Source organism: Crocodylus porosus, unplaced genomic scaffold, assembly GCF_001723895.1.
Source record: "Crocodylus porosus isolate Cpor-Errol unplaced genomic scaffold, CroPor_comp1, whole genome shotgun sequence".
NCBI lineage: Eukaryota > Metazoa > Chordata > Crocodylia > Crocodylidae > Crocodylus > Crocodylus porosus.
Window position 1 is genome coordinate 24,126,115 of NW_017728951.1, and position 23,452 is coordinate 24,149,566.

Sequence of the window (23,452 nt, forward strand, 5' to 3'; positions counted from 1 at the left end):
AGAGAGAAACACCTCTGTCTCCATACCTGTACCATGCATTTATGTAAAACCCTGCTATAAGCAACAGGCATTGCAGGGCAGCATTTATTCTCCTCCACAGGCTGCCTCCCTGCAAAACCAGTATTGAGACACCATTCTAGCCTTTCCAAACAGAAAAATGAAACAACCCCCGGAGAGGTTTTCATTAAGCAAAAGAGCTTTGCAGCCAGTCTCGTTAATTTTTCAAAGCTTTAATTGAGCCCCAGTACATTGTGCTTTTACTCCCACGTCGTGTTTTAGGCCTGCTGAGTTGCAGCACGTTAACTGCTTGCATTTTCAAAAGAGATTAGCAAGTGCTTTTAATCGTTCCGTTTTTATGCTCCTCAAAGCCTAAACATTTCTCTTTTGCGCTAGTCTTGCCAGTTTTTATCCCAGCTCCCTGGAGAGCCAGAAATGGCTTGCGTGTCACTGTGGCTTATGGACCAGCGCCTTCCCTCTATGCTTGCAGGCAGCACCCAGCCTCAAGCTATGGATGGGGGAGATGGTGGCTTCGCACTTTCCTCTCCTAGACCCCTCCTGCCAGTGGGTGAAATCACCCTTTACGGGAGCTGCTCCACCCCATGGTGCCTCTCATCTGAAACGTCGAAGTGTTGAACAAAGCAAGCAAGCAACCACCTCTCCCACTGCTCATGCTGAGAACCGAAACCCTGAGGAATTAAGTGGCTTGTCCAAGATAACTCAGTGCCCGTGCCAGGCAGCCTGGCGCAGGCCTGCGCCTAACCCTGCCAGCCTCTGGTGCCTACGGCTGCTTCTTGAGAGCTAGCGGGGAAAGGAAAGTAGAGACATCCTCTTTTATTTCCCAGAAAGTTCAGCCTGGCACCGAATGAGAAAAATTGCGCTCAAAAATAGCAGCGTCAAATGAGCGTGGTCAGCAGAAAGCTGCAGTTGTGGATGGAGCGAGGACTGCATCCATGGTGGAGCAAGGAGCAGCACGCTCAGAAAGCCTCTTTGGCAAACTCTTGTGTTTTCCTTCTACTGCTCCTCGTGCTGGGTCAGGCCCTCCAGCAAGCACTCACTGCCCTTTGATTCATGTGAATTTGAGGGTGGCCAGGGAAAGGAGACACTCCACTCCTCCTGTGCCATGTCCAGCTCCCTCTGCTCTGGTCCCTGCGAGCAAACAGTGCTAGGAGAGAGGCACTGGTCCACCGCACCCTCCCTGCTGGGACCAGCTTCTTGGGCGCTGGTGGGCTCAGCTGGCCACGGCAGGAAAGAGGTCTTCTAGTCAAAGCACATGCAAATGACAACCTGTCCTAAAAACAGAGCTTCTTGGTGGGGATAACATCCTGCTACCGTACTGCTCCAAATGCTGCCTCCACATGACCCCCCACCATGCAGCACGGCTTTGTTTTCAACAGATGGGCCAGATTCTGATCTTGGTTACAATAATGTAATTTGGCCTAAAACTGTTTTTCCCACACATCTCCCACACTATTTACTCCGGACATCACAGGCAGAAAGAGCGGCAAACGACATCGTAGAAAGGAGCTGGCCTTTAGCAGAGGGAGAGGTACAGAATACCTCCTCCCCCATGGCGGTCACTTATAGCAATCCCAGGCATTTCTTCTCACAACCAGAAATGACAGTGCCCCCGTCGGCAGAGTCAGAAAGACGTGTAGGGCAGTCTGTGAAGGCAGGAACCGCACAAGAGAAGTCTCAGGATCAGTTTGATGCAAATAAGGATAATTTGCAAGGGAAAATGATGCTATTTAGAGAAGAAGGGAGAGGTGACTGATGATGATGAGTACGACAAGGTCCACTCTGGAAGAGCCCCACATTCCCAGGCAAGACTCTGGTCTATACTGGTTTCTGCTTTCATCACAGGCATGCTGTTCATGAGTCTGGTGTCTGGCAGCACGCAGCACATTTACACTGTCTACATCAGGACTTTGTGTAGGACACGGAGGATCGCTGTCTCCCTTGGAGCATTATATGTTGCTATAAAACTGGGAATCCAGCCTGGCTCTTTGACCCCGAACGCTGAGAGCCGTTCCCTACTTTGCACATGCACCTTCCCTTTTTTGCCTAATCGATTTAATTATGTACTGCTAAACCAACAGATTGTTCCCAACTGTACTTCGGGACATCATGTAATAACAGTCTCTTAAAAGGAAGACAGATGCCCTGAATCCACAAAGGCAGATGAGGTTCTTTGGGTAGATGTGATGTCTTTTATTAGACCAACTAAACAATTAGAAAATTTGTTCTTTGCAAGCTTGCAGGCACAAACACCCTTCGGCAGGCATATGGAGAGTCTGTTGGTGTTTGTGTGCTCTCCTGGGTAGAATAGGAGCCAATATGCAAAATGCAGGTCCGGGGTTATCAGATGGCAGGCAGGTGGTAATGTGCCATAAAGCCAATGTCTATACGTAGGCCACACAAACACCAGCAGACTCTCCCGATGCCTGAAGAGAGGTGTTTGTGCCCGAGAGCTTGCAAAGAACAAGTTTTCCAACTATTTAGTTGGTCACATTTACCCAAAGAACCTGGTCTCCCTATGTCCATACACCAACACGGCTATAACCTACACCCGATGAATCACAAACGCACCTGCACAGCTCTTCTCCTCTATATTCCTGCTGCAGATTAGCAAGGCAAATGATATTTTTTAAGCAAATTTGACTTTGTGCGAGGTTAGTTTTAACAAGGTGATTCTTTTGTCTCTGGGAATAACAGCTTTTGATTAAGTACGCAAAGGACTCCCTAAGTCATGTTGGAGAACCTAGAAAAACCTTCCTGATGGTCTACAAACTACTTCAGGGTTAAGTGAATGATGGGTGAATGTGCCATCCGTTAACACGTAACACAGAAGAATTTGAGGGAGAGATGAGGAATTATTAGAGGCATCAAAAGAATTTCAGATGGAGCCAAGATAGAAAAGCATAAGACTGCTTCACAAAGAGACAAGTAAGTGCAAAAAGTTCTGATATAGGTGCATAAAGCAATGGGTGGTTTATGGATGCAAAATAGTGAATGGTGCAGACATTATTGTGTTTGCATATACCGTGTCCTCTCTTATTGGTCTTTTCAAGAACTCCTGCCCTCGTCCACCTTCCCGCCACACATCTCTACACTTGAGTTTACGGTCTCCAGTCATACGCACGAGAGACACAAGGCTACTTGAGAGGCTAGTTATGAATTAAAGTGTTACGATGGTCACTTTACCCCACTACATGAGCACAGATGCTGCAGTCGGAGCGGGACCATCAGTGCCACTCATTGCTGTTAAAGAGGTTGGGGTCAAAACTGCTATGAGAATACAGGCTAAACCCCGTCACTGAGTCTTTAGGTTTCATCGTAGATGCCTTGTAGGCTGCAAGCTGTTAGAGGCGGCTGGAAGACCCCCAAAAGAAGGAAGGCCCTGAAAATAAAGTGATGAGAGACCTGATGAAGAATGTCATGCATTAGGAAAGCTCATTTACCTTTATCCCAATGACACAATTGGTCCAACAAAAGACATTGCCCTAAGAAACACTTGCCTCTCTGGAAGAAAGGGCAGACTCAGAAGAGAATACATTGCCATTTAGGTATGACTAGATCTCTGTAGTATCTAAGAAAGCCACAGCTAATGACAGAAGAAACCTGCCACCCAAAACAGGTTTAAAACTGCCGAAGTCACTGTGGATACCCATGGCCAGGTAGGGACACTGAACACTTTGTACCAAAAGACCTGCCAGCAGTCACAGCAGCTCTGTCACCAGTGATCCGGGACACCTGAATGGGACAAGGTCAGAGGCTTGAACTGAAAATCTCCGACAGCCCCGTTTTCAGTAAATGCTAGCGTTGCTCTGGCACTCTGCCCAGGGTCTTCTGCACCAGTTAATCTAGCCCTGAGCTGGATTAAATTAAAAAAAGACACACACACACATACACTTTTAGGGCTGTATAATAGTCCTCTGAACACAGGGAGAGTTTGGCAATGGCCTTCGCTCCTCTACTAAGAGACTGTTCTCCGTGAGCAAGAGCCAATAGAAAACAGAATATAAACTATCCATTTTAGCACTGAGCTGAACTTATTGTCAATCACTCTATACAATCTGAGAGTCAAATCAATTGTCCAAAAGGCTCAGTGGTGATTTGGAGGCCATAAGGAATATAATCTAACTCTGACATAGCTTTAATCTGCAGAGAGACTTTGCTAAGAGTCAAGTTGTCAAATCATTTTGTTTCACACTAACAATTTAGCATTTTAAGCCACGTCTTGTCCTTTTTCTGTTTAGAGCATTTGCAAGTTAATTGGTTGTAAGAAGTAGAAATACTCTGCCAGAGGATGGGTGTTATAATGTGCACTTGGTATAAAGCATTAATGGCCGGCAATAATTGCAAAGGTGAAAATTCACTGTTTGGAAAGGTTATCAAGCCATCACTTTATATGAAACAAGTTATATGTCATATGCAATGAAAGCCAAGCCAAAGAGCCTGATTTGCTGCCCTTACATTAGTGCAACCCCACTGGCCTCAATCCTAATTCATACCCATGTCTAAATCAGAGCCGAATTAGTTACTACATATAGACACAAAGCGTATCAGGGCAAGTAGTCATGAGAGTGGTAAAAATAGAGCATCATTGTGCAAAGCTGGAATAAATGAAAATGCCTGTGGAGCTATTTTAGAGCTAAGGAAATGGCATTGAGTTTCTGAGAACCACAGAGCAAGAGCTCAGCTGCCCTAGCAATGCCTGCTGCCCTACGCTCTCCAGTCCCTATGTGCACACCCAAGGATGCAGATCCTATACCGTGAACCTCATATAACCACTTACAACTGTTCTCAGCGGATAAAATCTGCAACCACAGCAGAACCAAGGGCTCTCTGCACGAGGATGAATGGTCATGCATGGAGTAGGGGAGAGGAAACTCAATCCAATAGGGCTTTGGACTGCAGATGAATGGATATCATCATGCACAGGGCAAAATCCTCTCGACAGCACTGTGTGGAGACAGTGGAGGACTAGTACACCGGCATTCTCCGTGCAGCCTCTGGGCAGCTTGTTCCCCCTTCCTCCAGGCAGCCTTACGCATCTATGAGAGGGCCGAAAACTTGCCCATTACACACACGTGCACACACTAATATTTGCTATTTATTTACTACTTAAAGAAAGAGCACTTCCCATTGAAACAAGCCTGCACTCCAAACAATCCACGATGTCGGGAAATATATCTGTCAATCCCAGCCAAAAACCCAACGCACGACTCTCCGTTCTCACTGGGGATTTGTTTCTGTAATTACAAAGGCGCTGGTGACAACTTGGGAAACGGTGTCTTGCACACCTTTCCCACCCTGCTGTTGGTGAAAATGATTCTGTAACATAACTAAATGCTTGTCACACATGACGAAGTAGACACAAATAACTTTACCCCCCTGGAAAAAAAGGCATTATTGGTGATGATCACTAATGACACCAGCTGAAGTTATGTGAGCAGAACGTGAGCATGTACGTAGCCCACGTGTGAATTAACATACTGGGTGTAACACAGCAAGCAGAAAGGCCTCCGAAAAGCCTCACACATGTAAATCACTAATCTCTACACACATACACACCCTGGCTTTCTCTCTCACTAGAGCAAAGCAGCGGCTTTCCTTGCTAAAGGTTGCCTTTTTAGCTAGTCTTTATTCTGAGAAAGAAAGACAAAGACATGAAAGGTTGCAGCTCTTTATGCCAATAAAGCCCTGAGGACTGGGTCCCACTGAATTAAGGAAAGGTCTTCAACTGATCAGAGTTATAGAAGTTTCCCTTAAAGATCAAAAAAAAAAAGTGAGACAACCATTTTTACTTCCTGCCAGAAAAAAAGGAATTAAAAAAGGAATACAGCAGATGATTCAGAGTCAAGCCCAAAGCACTGCGACAGCATACTGACTACTAAATATGTATGTATTACAGATATGCTTCCTTTATGATTAATTAGCAAGTACTGTTGGATATAAATATTTAGGATAACTTTGAACAGTGTGTGTATGTGTGAATATATATATTACAGTTATACACGCTATATGAATACACACAGATACATGTATGCGAACACTTTTCTACTGCTAGGAGCAACACAGCCTCGGATGAAACCCAAGCGAAATCTCCAACGCAGCGAACATTTCCTATTTAAAAAGGTTCTTTAAAACACTCATTTACAGACATCATTTTTAAAATCATTTGTGGACCCACCTATCAATGCTGCTTGACCCTAGGACTTACCGTTTGTACGTTTTACTGCCTTTGCATTATAGGCAGTCTCCAAAACTGCAAAAAGGAAGTTCATAGGTGTGGGAGAGGGAGAGAACAGGATGAAACCACGAAACACATGGTACGCGGGAGAACGTGGACACACACAGACACTGTGATGATGCTCCGGTAACGCAGGACATGTACATTCACGGGGCGAGATAGTGATGCTACACACCCCAAACTATCAGACATCTCCTTTTAAAATAAAGGGGTTTGGCAGTCACACAAGAAAGGCGTCCCCTAATCTGGTTAAAGAGGATTTAATGCAGGGATCTGGCATGGGAGGCTCAACTCAGCTCAGCTCCATCCTCTCTGGCTGAAAGCTCCTTCCCTCTGAGCCCAAAGTGGTGGCACCATCTGACACCGGGCTTCATTCGAGACCTCCCAGCTCCGCTCCTGGGGTTCGCCTGCGCTGCTGCCCTGCCCTCTCCAGGGAACCAGGGGGAGTTCTGGTATACAGCCTCCTCTTAAATACAAATCTCCCATCCCCAGAGGAAGACTGGACATGAGCCTGCCTATACCTTTCAAAGTGATTTAAATGCCCTGTATTTGCAGCTATTGTCAGCAGGGATCCTGGAAGGACGGTCATGTGGCTAAAGCACAACCCCGAGCTGCAGGACTCCTGAATGCTGCTCTTAGCGCTACCTCGGCTCACTTCAGCTCGCCCTCCCTCCGTTCCTTTGCAAACTGGGATGATGACCCTGCCGCTTTCCTTCCCGGGAATAAATGCTGCTAGACTTAATTCATTGTTTGTAAAGGACTCGGAGGTTGTTGGATAGAAGCGGTTGTAAGAATGCCAACTATTCGGAGTTACAGTGGCATATGGTATAAATGTTTTCTAGGCTTTCTTTACTGTTGATAGGCTCTTCCCCAGGCTAACGAGTCTCTGAGAGACCCACAGTCAACTTGTTTTTCTTGTTTGCAAGGCCAGCTCGCTTCGGAGCCTTGCATCTCCACAAGGTCAATAATAACAGGCCATATTACTAATTACCTCTATGAAATGAGTCCGTGTCCCCAGCCCAATTTCTCATGGACGTGGGCACGTCACTTAAGTCCCATCATAAGTAGCATCGTAAGCAAAACCACTTCAGCAGAGGTACAAAGGACAACGGAGGCTGAGCTACTGGTGGCTCCTCTCCAAAGATTAACTTTCTCTGAGGGTGGGCGAGTCTCCCGAGTCACGAAGGCATCACAGTAAATGCCACACGCTTCCTTCTGCACAAGGTGCAAGGACACTGGTCCACGACTATCTGGGGATTCCTGTCGATATAGCTCCTTTCACTAGCACTGCATCTATTTTCGGTTCTTCTTTAGTAAACTAATACATTCCCAGGTCTTTTTTTTCTGTTTAACTGTTAATTTGACATAAAAAAAACTGCATTCAACAGCAATGTGGAATAAAGGAATGGCAGCCTCAGATAAACCGGAGCTGCAAACATGCTCACAGTTCCTATCTCGATTTGCATTGCTCAGTTTGCTTTCCTTCTTTCTTGTTTTTTTGGTTAAGTCACAAATGTCCATGGTTTTCAAATCATATCTGTCCTCATCAACCAGTGGTACCCCCACCTTGGATGGTCACCTTGTTTGTAGCTCTTCCTCTTCAAGGAAGGCACAAGGCTGACAGAATGAATGGCCCACAGCTCTTCACTTTGCATCCATGTCCCAGCAAAGTGAAAGTCCAAGAACAGCAGCCACTGATGAAGACTAATTCAAAGCAGAAGTTGTGGGAGCGCTGTACAGTGCCGTAGAGCACTGGTGGCGACAGAGGGAAGAAATCCTTAGTTGGAGAAGGCAACACCTTATTAAACACATGAAAATATTTTTCTATCCGGGTTTTTCTGATTCATTAATATTTTAATAGATGAAAGAGAAAAAAACCCCACAGGAAAAACCCAGCAGTGATGACAAAGCAACTAGCCAAAGACTTCTCTCTTTTTTTTTTCCTGATGACACAACAGTATTGCTGTTTTGGAAATATCATGTGAATTGTGTATTAGTAAAGAAACAAAAACTGGTCAGCTTACAAATGAAACCGATGCAGTTAATTCAATGAATAAATCATCAACCCAGTAGAGACGTTCTTGCTATCAGAGAGACAGTCCTCAATATACCTCAGGGATCATATATATTCCTTTGCTTCATATTCATGCAATGTATTCCTACATTGTTCAAACATGAGAGGATGGAAAACAAAATCAGGCCTGAAACTATCTATAACTTACATACAAATGTATACTTCAGACAACATCTCAACGTGACAGAGGGACGACAAGATAGGCTCCGAAACACAACATGTGTGCATGATACATAGGCTATGTGTATATAACCCTATATAACATCTGACACACTCATTCCCAGTTCACTGATGCTACTGCGATACACATGTGGGTGGTGAATACTCTGCCTCTTCAGCACATCCAGAAGTTAAAGGGAACATTTCAGAGCAATGAAAAAGCTCTGCATAAATTGGGTGCAGCCTCGCAAGCAACCTTCCTGGTGGGTCAGATGCACAGCCCCAGGTATATCATTTTCTGTGGACGTGAAGTTTCCCTTATCACTGGCCTGTGCAATATTCTCCAAGCCCCCCACTCCCCCTTTCGCCCCCTGCTTGAGATTACATTTCCTGCAACTGCAGACACACCGAGCATGCTGTGCTTAATGGATTTAGCTTGGTCTAAAATGGGTCCATTCAAACCAGCGCTCCTGTCCATTCAAGCCACCTGAAGTTAGAACCACATCAAATGAAATGCAACCGCACAATTCGTGATTAAAAGACCCCGTGGCTCCCACGTGAATTTAAAAAAAACCCTGCCCCTTCTCTGAAGCTCAGATCTATATGGATGCTTTTGACTGTTTCCTGCTTGAGGTTGTCAGGCTAAATGCACACACTTTCTCTTTGTCCGTGTTATCTGTCAGCGCAGCAGCCGGTGTTACATGGATAAATATTTGCCTCTTATTCAAAGCACTGAAACAAGACGACATATGGAATTAGATAAGATAAACACATCCGTATCCAAGGCTTCTGTTTTAAATAAGGTCACCTCTCGCACAAGAACTAGGAGGAGGTGGGGGGGAAGAGCAGCAACTGCAGTCCCTAACACTGTACCTAGCTTACCTTTCACAGCCATATTCGCTCTGCAGCAGAGGAGTCAGGCAGACGGCTAACAATTTACACACACAATTTACTGTACAAACATCAGCGCTGGCTAGCTCCTTACCGTATAGAGTGTTTCTCGTTATCTGTCCCCCCATAGTACTGTGCCAGGTGGCCGGCTACCTTGCAGTCCCACTCTCACTGAGCAGTGATGTAGAGCTGCACGCCCGCAAACATCATCAGCATGCGTGCATGCATGCACACGCACACACACACACGCGCCGGCTTAGTGCCTCCCAAGTCAGTGCGTACACACACACACACTCCGCACACCACCGAAGCCTGCTAACCCTTTCAAGCAGCCTCCACCCACTCGCAGATCCTCCCTGCCTCAGCAAAAGCAGCCGGCTCTGTCACATCTATTTACATAAGAAGGAGGAGACTCGGAGGCTTCCTGAAATAGCCGGGGGAGAGCTCACAACATGTTATAGATGCCACATCCCGACCGCCGGACGGCGAGCTAAAGGAACCCGGGGCGGTCCAAGCGAGCGCCCGAACCCTTTGGTTCTTGCTGCTGCTGCTGTTGGTTTAAACGCCCCAGCCGCAATCTCGGCTCAGATAAATCTCTGGGAAGAATGCAGCGTGCTACAGTATGATGGAGATGGCTGCTTGCCTTGGTATAAACCCAGCGGTACCCTGCTTCCAAGCAACCCGCAGAACAAAGCACTGGCCCCTGCCAACTTCGCTGCAAATAAAAACACCGGCTTATTTATAAATCAAGGGGGAGGGAGCGGTGGGGGGGCCTTTGGCCCTCAGCAACTTTCCCCCTCTCCCTTTGTGCATGTTTTACTTTCTTCCAGCGCATAATCCTACAAGAGAGATGGATCGCAACTGGAAAAAGGAAAAAAAGGTTATTAACAGACATCACTCTGCCAGAGTCTTTAAATGGCCTCTGCCAGCTAATTATTCGGTATTTAACAGCAAGGCAGTAGTGCTTAAAATGCGGAAGGGTTGGCCGGGGTTTGGAGCAGTAAAAACAGGGCTCCCCGTAAACCCTTCTGCGACAGCACCGCACGCTCGCTCAGACACGACGCGTCCTGCTCTCCAGGCCGTTGCCTCTGCTGCCTGATTATGGCAGGAGCGACGGAAAGCCGTGGGAAATCGAGGCAGGTCGACAGGGGTGCACGGGAGAGTCTCGGGAGGTGTCTGGCTACCACCGCCTTCCTCCCTGCCCTTCGCACTCAAAACAAGACTCGCTTTCTTTGTGACACTTGCCAGCTGGAACAGGCTCCCCTTGCTCCCCGCATCTCTCCAAACCAGCAGCGTATGGGTCCGGCCGCAGCGAGCCCCGAGCTGTCGCAGCTCCCCGGGTACCTGTCCCCGGCTGGCTAGTTCAAAGCGTGCTCGGGTACCTCTGCACTACGCTGCGATCGCAGAAGTCGCGCCTGCCCCTCTCCCACAGCACAGCCCGGGGAGCCGGGAACGCTGTGGGTCTCGCCCCCCGGTCCTGCCTCCACCTCCTGCGACCGTGCCTCGCGCTCACGGCCTCAAATCCTCTCACCTGAAAAATAGGAAGGAATATTCATCTTACCACAGGGCTGTAAGGTTTGGTCCTTGGATTTGGGGAGCTGAGAGGGGCTCAGCACCCGGGGGAAAACAAATCAGGCCATGTGTTTGTACTAGAGCTGTGCAACGCAGAACTGCTCTTGTGCTGTCCTAGCTGGCTCCTCAGCACAGCAGGCACTTCCCTGGTCCACTACTCGGTCGCCAGCGGCTCTTTAGGATAGCAGAGTCCCCCAGCTGATGCCGGGACTTACTTCTGTCCATCAGAGCTGAGGCTCCAACTTGGACCCTTTCAGTCTGGAGGCAGGAGCTCGACCCCCAGAGCTGAAAGGGAGCTTTGCCCTGGACAAGCCCGCAGCGCCTGCACCGAGCTCCTCCCTGCTGGCAATTGCTCTCTGCAGACCTTACAGCAGCTTCTTGGCAGGAGCCGTTTCCTGCCCCCCCTCCTCCCAGATGATGCTGCATTTACGGCCATGACAAAAGGAGAGCCCCACAGCTGCGCTACCCTGCAAGGTGACGCCAGGGGTGAAGGGACAGCCCAGAATCGCAGGGGTTAGGGAAGGATGGGACCCCCTTGGTTTATCCACCTCCTTGCCTATCCCCGGTTATTTGCTCCCTTCTGAGCCTCATCACAAGCAAAGGGGATTTCACCACCTTCCCACGCACGTGGGGACGCAAGTCTGCTCCCGCTGAACTTTGCAGTAGCGCAGGGTGACTTCAACGGGGCAAGATCTGTCAGGAAGGAAGCCTTGTCCTGAATCTCACCCTAAAATTGTCCCTCTCGGCATCATCGCATGCTCCCAGCTTGCGCTCTGCCTGCCCGTCCCATCGCTGCAAGCCACATGCAGATAAGCAGCTAGAACCAAAAGCTGCAAAAATACCCACTTCGGGTTGCCCTGATATGAAAGGTTCATTTTCATTTTCAGCTAAACATTTCCCTTTAAACCAAACCAAAACTTAGTGTTGAGGGTTACTTCTCCCTTTTTTAACAAAAAATGTAACACAGGCAAATCTAATTTTAAAATGAGGTTCCAAGGGAACAAAAAAAAATCAAAGCATTTTCGTTCAAAAACATGTGACACTTGACTCTTTATTTTTATTTTTTTGGCCAAACCAATTCACCGGCCTGGTTTTCTGAACAGTTTCAGCTAACTCAGACCGGCACTGGTCAATGAATAAAACATCCATGCAAAAATTTCCTCTTGGCTCTGTTTAGTACCCAGCACCACTTGGAAGCACACGTGCTAAATAACTCACCCGTAGCCATTATGCACCTAAACAATCCAGATTTAACTCTTACTTTGGACTCATAAATCCATTTTGCCTTGATCATATTTAGTGCTCTTCCCCGAACTTCTCCAATTTAATTTGCTGGTGCTTCCTTGTAACACCTGCCCACAAGCAAGCACACTGCTCCAAGCAGGATCACATCAGGGCCAGACTGAGATGCAGAATGACTGCACCTCGCTTGCCCAGGGCCAGGAGAATTAAGCAAGCAACTCAAACAAAACTGACCTTTCTTTTGCAGCCACGTCACATCAAAGCTTCTTTCTGATTGGCTGCTTATTATCACCCATCAGTCTCTTTTAGCCCTTACTATCTTCCAGGGTGTTCCCTTCCATTTATGTATGTTGTGGATTCCCCCCCCACCACAACACGTTAGCTTCGTGCCTTCAAGCCATCTTCCTATTATTCCTGTGTTTTAACCTCCGGTCTCCTCGTGTCACTTCATTGCCCTCACTGACGTTTGCAAGGCTTCTTATTTTAGCATCACTTACGAGCATCAATAATATTCCCTCTTCTGAATTACTGATGAAGGTATTAGCACAATGCCAAAGAGTGACTGCACTCACTAAATCAATGCTGTGCCACAGGGGAATAGCATCCAATAGCGTTTCTAAGCTAAGAGACAGCGTTGCGATCCAAGCAGATTTCAATCCATTATGGATGTTACATATTGCGAGACAATATCCGATGGTTTGCTAAAATTCACATATATTTCAACAACCGCTTTCACTTCATTTGTTAGTTCACAATTATCTCAAAAATGGAAAAAAGTGATCAGGTGAGTCCAGGAAAATCTGACTACCAACATCCCTGATATCAATGTTCCCATCCCCCTTGAGACCTGCTCTTCTTTCATTTGGAGGGCGGTATTATGGCAGTGCCTGGGAGCTATTATTCAGGAGAATTTTGTATAATTATGTAAATAAATTACCTACAGGGGGGCTATAAAATCATCCTTGACCCTGAATCCTCCTTCTGCATCTGTTAATCTGTCCATGGCTACTTCTGCAGCTCAATTATCTGCAGCTCAACCTAAACCACAGTTCTTCATCTACTCCAGTTTCATCTCTGGCATCTCCCTTTCTAAAAGCCAGAGCAGCTCCGTGTTTCTCAGCTTGTCGCATGTGCAATATATGCAGCCTACTTTCCCACGCACACCGAAGAAGATGATTGCTCTCCTCAATTTCCACTTCTGCCTCCACCTATTACTACGATGCATTGCTTTGCAAGATGAGGGTGTTACATTGACAGATAAGCTCCTCTGGTCGGTGGTCAGCTGTTACGTCAAAGGAGGAAGCAGCAGGTACGTGGCCTCCATCGTCTCCCAACAAGCAAATCAGGCTCTGGCTGATATTCAGTCATGGGCAGCTTTGACAGAAGAGCATGGACGGAAAAAAAGATCTCCTAGGACAACCCTGCTTGGCAAAGATGAGGCAGTGAGTGAACTGGGACCACTGCTTCTCATACTGACCGGTCTCATTGCCTTGTTTCTTGGTGCTCCCCCATTTGCCTGCTCTAGTCACTTCTCGTCTCGCCTTTTATATAGGCTGCCAGCTCTTCAGGGAAAGGGTCTGTCTCTTGTGTGTCCGTAGAAATACCTAATACAACAACACACAAATACTGTGATCCATGACTGCTCCCCCTCGAGTACAACGGCCATATAAATAGTATAATACCCATCCCACACTCCACATTACCATCTGAGTCTCTGCACTATGTTTCCTTGAACATGACTGCATGTATTGCATGTATTAATGCTATCTCCTGGCTGCAAGCGCAGGATCAGACATGAAGCAGACTCACTTCCTATACTGCAGGAACTCTGGTTTATCCCTGCAACCGGCACAGTCGCGCTGCAATAGCTGCCAGACCACAACAAAGCCTGGATTTTTTCTGAAGGGTCCATTTTGCCATGGCATACAAGCAAACTGAATTACCCGCAGCGACCAGAGAAGTGAAAAGGCAAATTTTGAGAGAATGAGCTCAGAACTGACATTTACCTTTAATGACACGAACCGTTAACACAAGCCAACAAAGAGCCACTGGAAGTCTCCCTGCTGGGGGAGTCTAAGGGCTCTGGGGTTGAACTGCCCCCCAGCACCCAGTGCATAGCCCCTCTTTTGAGAGCCGGGGCAAAAGGAGGGGTTAGTCAGATGAAGTTCACTCCCTGCTCATCACAGACTGGGTCACTGCATGCTGTCACTCATTTTTTCAAGGAGGCGCCGTCCATTTCTTTCTTGCAATCTGCACTGACTTTATGGTCAGAAAAGTCCCCTTGCACTCAAAACATCCCTGGAGACATTTAAAGGTACGCCATTACTTGTGAAGCTAAGTGATTGCAAGGAAAATTTTTCTCTTGGCTTATCTGCTTTGACAGGCTCCAAGCCTGGTGCCTTGCTCTCCTTTCCAACAGCAATCTCCCACTAATATCTGTGTACAAATCTCACGTGCCAGGAAAACAAAAGTTCCTCCAGGAAACTACCACATGGCTCTAGGAGGAACATGCTGCTCTTTCCATGAGAGTGTCCCAGACAGACTGTCTTTTAAAAGCACGACGTAGAGTGGTCATAGGGACTGAATCGAGGATCAGAGCCAAGAAACCCCCTGATCTTGGGGGAAATCACCTAACAGGTCCCTGTTCCAGTTTCCTTGTCTATCGGATGGGGATTAACAATACTGACCTGGCAGGGTGTTATGAAAATGAGTTGATGTCTAAATAGCAGTTTGACAATATAAAAATTCATGTCAATGCTAAGCAATATAATAAAACCCTGCTTCTAAGTATAAGCCTAATTTAAGAGTCTCCAACCAAGACAAATCAGAATTCAGGCTCAAATTCTTTAACAAATGCAACCATTCATCCTGAGGAAGTGAAGCACTGTAATTACTATGCTAACTGCTGATCTGTCTATCCCCACAACAGGATAAGCTAAGGACATTTTTACTCTGACTATCCTCCTGCCATTTGTACTTGATGTAAATCAGACAACAGATTCATTTATTTAAGTGACAGAAATGGCATGTGTCACAACAGCAAAGATTTCTGAGTAGAACAATAAAGACATCCATCAGGTTTGGGATGGGGGGGTAGCATTTTCCTGGAGCTCAGATGTATGGGAGCGACACTGCACTGTAAAGAAGATGAGGCTTTTATACAGGATGAGCTCAGCAATGTCAGAGGATGATCTGGGAGTCTGGCAGTGCTATAGCATGTACTACTGTACCAAGACACTTTCCATATGTGTTCTCTAAAGCAGCCAAATGGATCTTGGATGCAGCACCTTTAGCAAGGGGCCTGAATCAGCATGAGCATGACACTGGTCTTGCAAAACGGCTCACATCTCACTGGTGGGCATGGCCCAAGATGCTGCTATATTAGTGCTACACGCTGAGGAAAGGCCACGTGCAAGTTGTCGCTGCAGGGAGAGGACAGCTGTGCTTCTCCTGCATGTCCTCAAGGTCAAACTCTGATGCAGTATAATCCATCTGGTGTTTGAACCAGCCTGACATTTAGCACTGGTGGGTGGCAGAGGCTTTTAAACAGAGAGGGGTTCAGAGTTCAGTCCAGTATGGTGCGAAATGACCGCATACAGCTGAAGTTAGCATGAGTTGAGGGCTCCGGTGTTTGCATCAAGCTCAACACCACAGTAGGAGAGCAAGGAAGGCTGCCCTGACATCAGCATCTAAGGAAGCACAGCAGGGAGTTACTGCTTGTGGGCCTTTGCTCACACGACGTTTTTTGCCCTTTCTTGTGCTGCAGTGGCATGACTGTTTGCATGAGCAGGTTTTAAAAGTCTTTCTGGTGCATTAAACTAAAACTCCTTGGATGTAGTTTAGTTTGGATTGCTGCAAATTAAAGCGTCGCATCCTTGGATTCATTGCGTGCAAACACAAAAGCACTCAAAGATGTGTAACAAGCCTCTTTGTCCACCAGATGGCTGTGACTTTTTTGTAGATCACCCATTTGAATTGCTTCCACTTTCAAAGTACTTCCGCCTTTTTTTTCTTTTGGCATGTGCCAGCTCCATGCTCCCACAGCTGTGTGGCAGAGCACGGGTTGGGGGGCCCTGGGCCAGGAGAGCAGCACTGGACCATTCCGCTCCCTGTGGTGACAGCTGAAGACGGGGCTTAATTTGTTTGAAAACCAAGTGTGTGCAAATACTGGTGTGACACTCTAAAGCTTAATTCATTTGAAAACCTAGTGCATGCAATCACTGATGCAACGCTCAAAAATAAACAAGTTTAAATGTTATAAACCTAGTTAATTTAATGAGGATTAAACCCTGTGGTGTATACAGGTACCTAACATGGCCAAGTTGTCTGGTCTTCTTGGAATACAAGTGAGAGACTATAGTCGGAAGCCAATTTAACTTTAACAGCACCTTTGTTGTATTCGGTTCCACCCCTATCCTTACAGGTACTGCAGCAGCAAGTTAATGGAGACCTTACACCACATGCACAGCAATATCCAGATGCAATGGGATATCCCAAAGACAAACAGACCAGTTACAGCCAGGTAATCCTGGCTTACACACAACTGTAGTGAGCAAATGTCACTAGAGTAGAAGATGGGCTAGAGTTTTAGGGGCTTAACTCTGCAATTGCCAGCACTCTTGGGGCTTTATCATGCCTTTTTGTGTGCGACTGTCTACAGGGCTGGTAAAAGGACAAAACGGAGCACTGGCCAAAAAAAAAGAAGACATGGAGATAAGAAACTGAAAGGATTTCCAAGGTGAGGAATTGAATTAACCCCAATCTAACAGAGACCAGCTTGGTCCCATCAGAATGCAGAAACAGTTAAATCTCCCATGGATGCATTTTTTTATTTGTAAAGGTTGATATTCAAGGTCACCCAGCATGTGCCATTATCAGAAAAAGGAATTAATGTTGCAAAAGCATAGCAAGGCCCCTGGCTCCTGGAATGTCATTGCATTATCTAAGTCCAGTGTGGTCCATAAAATCCTGTGGGTATAATTCAAGATAGCAAATGCCAGGAATGGGAAAACCTGATATTAAATATACATTTAGAACTCAGCATTATGTCGCTGGAATGCAATTTTTAGCCAATAAATGCAAACTGAGCAGAATATGAGTGAATGTTACACTGTTTTTGCAGAAAGTCCCCAGCCTAAAGTCCATTCACCAATGTCCAAAATTTGTCCCAAGAATACACATGATACTTGTTCTAACACTAAATGCTCCTATGCACCAAAGTTGCATCTACCAAGACAAAAGTGCCAATTCTCACTGCCATTTCAGAAAATGCTTTTTCAAAGCCCTCATTTCTAAATAATTCAAGTGTCATCAAAAGTATCTGAGGGGGAAGAAATCTACATAGCGAGCCATTAACACTAAGTGTCAAAAAACTAAACTAATTTCTCTCAAGCCCTCTAACAACATTCCCTTTTGAGCTGAGAAGGGCCTTTAGTTCAAATAAGATTCAGTGGAATTTCTTACATGCCATAAAATAAGATTGCTAATTTTGCTTATGATTGCAGGCACACCCAAGGCAATAAAGTCATCACAGGTTTGAGTCTGCTTGGTATCAGTGGAACTGAGACAGTCCCAAGCCCTGTACTGAACAGGATATATTAATTACTCTCTGGGGATTTCTCTGGTGTTCTCACCATAATATCCGAGTGTTCTGCAAACACTCATGACTCAATTTTCATCACCCCCCTGTAAAATTAGCTGGCATTAGATCAGTTTCAGAGCTCAGAACATATTCCGAATTTTGTAACAAGTGAAGCAGGCATCTCACAAATTTGCTATATAACACTGATTAATTTCCAGAGCGCCAGCAGTACCACTCACAGAGCGAGGCAGTGGTCCTGTGGGGTAAAATAGTGTGCAAAGTAATTAAAGACCATCCCAATTCACATAGACAAGGAGCCAAACTGAGAATGCACAGACAACCTTTAGTTCTGGCATTTACCCCATCTGCAACAGGGGGAATTTAGGTTGGGGATTAGGGAGAACTTCCTGACTATGAGGGTGGTCATGCACTGGAACAAGCTGCCTAGAGAAATTGTGAACTCTCCATCCTTAAAAGTTTTCAAGAGCAGGCTGGACAGACACTTGGCTGGGGTGGTTTAGCCAGGGATGATCCTGTCTTGAGCAGAGGGCCGGACTACATGACCTTATGAGGTCCCTTCCAGCCCAACTTCCCTATGAACCTATGAACTTCTGAGTGCTTGGCACTGAAATCTTAATTTTTTTTTTGCTGTAGGTGCAAGAGTGCAATTTCCAAACATTAACCTTTTTTGTTAAAAAGGCAGAAAAGGAAAAGCCCTGCATAGTTTCCTTCTTACCTCCCTGCTATTGGTGCACATGTTTGCAACCAAACAAAAGCTCCTTTGGTTTGTGATGTAAACAGCAGAAGCAGAGGAGTACCTTTTTACTCCTCTGGGCAAGTCTCCATCCCACTGAAAGTCCTTGAGTGAGAAAGGAAGGACAGCTAGTTGCAAAAAAATAAAATAAGATCAAATAAAAATTGTTTTTTGAGCTGGTGACAGGCTGAGAAGCAAGAAGACACTGCCTTTTATCACATGTCCCTCTCCAAAGCAGTAACTTTGGCCTCTGCATTGGGCAGGCAACGACAAACCAGAAAGCTTTATTAGGGGCAGGAAGAGTCCTGGGCAGGATGCATCACGGCCTTCTTGCAGCCTGGTGCTGAGCTCTGCCCCATAGGAGGACCCTGCCCTGCCTCTACAAGCCTGACTGGCACATCAGCGTCCAGCTCCGCTCTTTCATTTCTCCCCAAAACCCTCACCCAGCTCCCCAAGAGCTGCTCCTCGTGTCACAAAACAGATCCCGGGCTATTCCTTTCGGCGGCTCTCCCACAGGATGCTGATCTGATGATCAGACAGTATCTGATGAAGCGAGCCACCGCTTACAAGAGTTTCTGCATCTCTGATATAGTCTATAAGGTGTAAATCTACCCTGGCTTCTGCCTGCCATGAGTCTAACTTGCCTAGCTACTTCTCTCTGCCATAAGGCTGGCATTATGGTGCTGCTTATTCAAGTTGTCTTAGGTGCAGCTCCTCCAAGGCAATAAGGACTGGGTAGAGGACGTAGCTACAGGGCACTATTTGCGTCCCACAGTGTGCCAGATATGAATCCGTCATGTGTAATCCAGCAAAACTCACATATTGCTTTCACAGCTCTTCTTTCCCACCCCCTCTCCCCATCTATCAGCTGCCTCCTGTCTGCCCTCCTCTTCTCTAATCTGAAATTGCCTCCCTGGAGCTTCCTACCTGGTCCCCTCTGCACTTTCTCCACTCACTCCTGAAATTTTATCTTCGCTCCTTTGCCTTTGTATTCCTCCTGCCTCACACTGAATCGTGCCTTTGATACAGCCAGACCTCAAAAGTTTCCACGAACGTTTAAGGCACTGCTAAGCCCAGCCTCCACTGGGAGGATGAGAAAAGGAAGGATATGCAACTCCCCATCAAAAACAGAGAGTTTAACGCTCCCAGGCATGTCATTTTGAATGAGTGAGCACTAATACGTTGGTCTATACACCACGCCACAGATATAAGCCTCCAACAGCAACACACATTCAGCAATGAGTAGCCACCTGCTTCAAGGGGGTTGTGAATTCAGGGCCACCGTCACCTTGTTCTCCAGACGCTCAGGCCATAATACACTACACGAAGTAGCCCTCCTATGTAAAACTGAGCTCTGGGGTTCAGGACCTCGCTGGGTGCATACACAAGTGCTTGCACAATGAGGGAACGCACCCTTGCTTAACACAGTCAGTGCTATGGCACCTGAACACCATGCAGAGCCCAGGTGCTTTCCCCTGCCGCCTGTCACATCAAACCTAAACATCCATTTCCCCAGGTGAACCCGGACGGCTCTGCCCCACTGGCCACCTTTGTTGCTGCCACTAGTACTTCCTTTCCCACTGCACCGTGTACCCAAATGTCTCTTCCCATCCTTCCCGTCGGTCTTTGACCCTGCGCCTTGGTCTATGCTGTCCACAGCCTTAGGGAGAGAAACGGCAGGCTGGAATGGCATGCAGAGGCATCATGGGCAGGCCAGGTTCCTTGGGTAGATGTGATATCTTTTGTTAGACCCATTACATAGTTGGGAAAAAAAAGCTTTTTGCAAGCTTTTGGACACAAACACCCTTCTTCCAGCACTGGGAGACTCTGCTGCTCTTCTGAGTTCACCAAGGAAGAAAAGAAGCTGAAAGAGGTATCATCAGCTCTTGTGCTTAGAAAACTTATCATTTTTTTTTTTCACTTGAGGGGACCAAAAAAGGCCTTTTTTCCCTTTTTTTAAGCACCCTGTGAAGCAGTGAGATCTCTTATGGTTTCAGTACAGGACAGAGAAAAAGGACAGAGGAACAAAAGAACAGGTATCCTTCCCTCCCTCCCCATCCCCCTGCCATCTCCACCAAATGGCTTTATTTCTTACCAGGCTGATGTTCTAGCATGAGGCATGAATGTTGAAATGCACCTGTTTTACAAGAAAGGGCTTATTTTAAGATTAAAAAAGACAGACTTGGGATAAATATTTTGCCTAGAGCGTGCAATTACATACCAGGCAGCTAGTGGTGCCTACAGAAGTCAGCTATTTTAGTTCCATACATGCATGAAGGGCAAGCTTGCATCACATGAAACTACGCTGCAGAAATTCAAAAGGGGCTTGAGACGTATATGGGCCTCTAAATGCAACATGAATCTCTACAGAGCAAAGGGGGCTTCGACAGTCCCTGTAAAGCAACTACATAGGAAGGACCTGATCCTGTGATCTAAGCACTAGGGCTGGACCTTGCTCCTTGCATAAAGTTTCCATGGGGATCAGTGCAGGCACCTAGGTGGAAATAACTGCAAGACTAGGTGCGATGTTTATGCTTTATTTGGCATTTCCCTTGTTCTTAGTGTCACCTTGTTCATTGCTTATTGATGGAAAGGAAAAATAACTCAATTACTCAATAACTCAGCGCATCTCTTTAACTTAAATCACAGTTAGGGCAAAATTGTAACATCAGTGTTACCAAGAGCGTGGTGGATGATTTAAAACTCAAAGAATATTTAAAAATCTAAACAACTCAACTCTTATACTTTTTTCTACTCGGAGATGAGGAATTGAATTCGGCTGTCCAGTTTGACGCCTTTTTTATCTTAGTCTTCACAGGCAAGGGCAGCTTCTATTTTACTGCACCGGGCAACACAGTTTGGGGAGGAGATGAGTAGTCCTCAGTGGTTAAAGAACAGGTTAGGGACTACTTAGACAAGCTGGACATGTACAAGTCCAAGGGGCTGGATGGGATGCACCCAAGGGTGCTACAGGAGTTGGTTGATGAGACTGCAGAGCCAGGGGCCATCATCTTTGAAAACTCATAGTAATCAGGGGAGGTCCCCGATGATTGGGAAAGGGCAAACACAGTGCCCGTATTTAAGAAAGGGAAGGAGGATCCAGGGGACTACAGACCAGTCAGCCTCACCTCAGGCCCTGGAAAAATCACGGAGCAGATCCTCAAGGAAACTATTTCAAAGCACCTGGAGAAGTGATTAGGAGCGGTCAGCATGGATTCACCAGGGGCAAGTCATGCCTGACCAACCTGAAGCCTTCTACGAGGAGGTGGCTGGCTCTGTGGATGCAGGGAAAGCAGTGGATGTGGTGTACCTTGACTTAAGCAAGGCTCTTAATACCATCTCCCACAGCATTCTTGTAAGCAAGCTAAGAAACAATGGGTTGGATGAATGGACTATAAGGTAGACAGAAAGCTGGCTGGATTGTCAAGCTCAATAAGTAGTAATCAATGGCTCAATGACTAGCTGGCAGCCAGTATCAAGTAGAGTGCCCCAGGGGTTGGTCCTGGGGCTGGTTTTGTTCAATATCTTCATTAACAATCTGGAAGACGGCAAAGAGTGCACCCTCAGCAAGGTCATGGATGACACCAAGCTGGGGCATGTAGTAGATAGTTACACTAGGGTTAGGATTCAGAGTGATCTAGACAAATTGGAGGATTGGGCCAAAAGAAAATCTCATCTGGAGTCCTGTGTCCAGTTTTGGGCCTTCCACTGCAGAAAGTCTGTGGACAAGTTGGAAACAATAAAAATGGTTGGGACATGGGGGACAGGACTGGTGAGGAGAGGCCGAGGGAACTGGGCTGATTTAGTCTGCAGAAGGGAAGACTGAGAGGGATTTAATTTCAGCCTTCACCTCCCTGCAGGGGGGTCCAAAGAGGCTGGAGCTGGACTGTCCTCAGTGGGGGCAGACGACAGGACAAGGAGCAATGGGCTCAGGCTGCAGCAAAGGAGGTTTAGGTTGGGCATTAGGAAGCAACTCTCTCACGAGGAGGGTAGGAAAACCCTGGAACAAGTTACCTAAAGTCTTTTTAAGACCTTTAAGATCTTTTTAAGTTTTTAAGACCCAGGTTGCCAAAGCTTTGGCTGGGACGATGTAGTTGGGGCTGGTCCTGCTTTGACCAGGGGGTTAGACTAGATGTGACCTCCTGAGGTCCTTTCAACCCTCGTTTTCTATAATTCTACAATTCTGTGCATGTAGAAAAGTCCTGCGGAAAGCAACAGGGTTGAAACCAATAGGTGTCTACAGAAATAAAAGATGTTGCTGGAAATACCTCAAAATACACCCCACTCTGGTAACATGGATATTGGGGTGAATGGCTGGAAGCCCAGAGGTCGAGAGTTTGGGTGTACAGCAGATGCGCTCACGGCAGTTTCCAACAGATCTGCAAATTCTGCTAAATACCTTATCACACAAGGACAGGAGAAAGGAAAGGAAGGCCCTCAAAATATGGACTTCGGTAGAAAGTGACATCATTATTTTCATAGTCTTCATATTGCAGAAATGTAGCCGTTAATTTTGTTTTGGGATGCTAGGTCTTGGGGTATTTCCTGAAGAGAATCCGTCACATTTACTTGTTTCTAATAAAGACCATAATGTCTCCACTTAAAAAAAGGGAAAATTACCTTTAAGCTCTATTCAGCTTGGGACTAAAAAACACCCCTCAGGTTCATTATTCCTGCATAAAATCAGAATAGAAAAAGCAGGGGTAGCTTGAAGCTATAAGCACATATCAGCAAAGAGAGGAGATGAGCTCCAGAAATGCTCCAAAAAACTAAGTTACACCCATGGCACAGTACTCTCCAGGCTAGCTCCTCAGTGTCTAGCTAGTTTAATGGTCTGCTCCTTGTATGAAAAAGAGCTCACATGCAGCACCTGGCCAAATTCCTGGCTGTGCCTGCACAGGGAAGAGAATGGCTGGACACATCTCT

The 23,452-nt window shown here is 46.5% G+C and overlaps 1 protein-coding gene across 2 annotated transcripts in view; it reads right to left on the minus strand.

The window, feature by feature from the left end:
• NEURL1 (neuralized E3 ubiquitin protein ligase 1) overlaps nucleotides 1-23,452 on the minus strand; it is a 205,823-nt gene that overhangs the window by 93,121 nt on the left and 89,250 nt on the right. The window contains exon 1 of one of the 2 annotated variants that reach the window (XM_019556032.1): nucleotides 9,472-9,706. The exons of the other annotated variant lie outside the window; for it this stretch is intronic. Within the exon in view, the coding sequence (XP_019411577.1) occupies nucleotides 9,472-9,505 (34 nt within the window). The 5' untranslated portion in view covers nucleotides 9,506-9,706. Of the gene's footprint in view, nucleotides 1-9,471; nucleotides 9,707-23,452 lie in introns of those variants that run through there. 2 annotated transcript variants of the gene reach the window in all.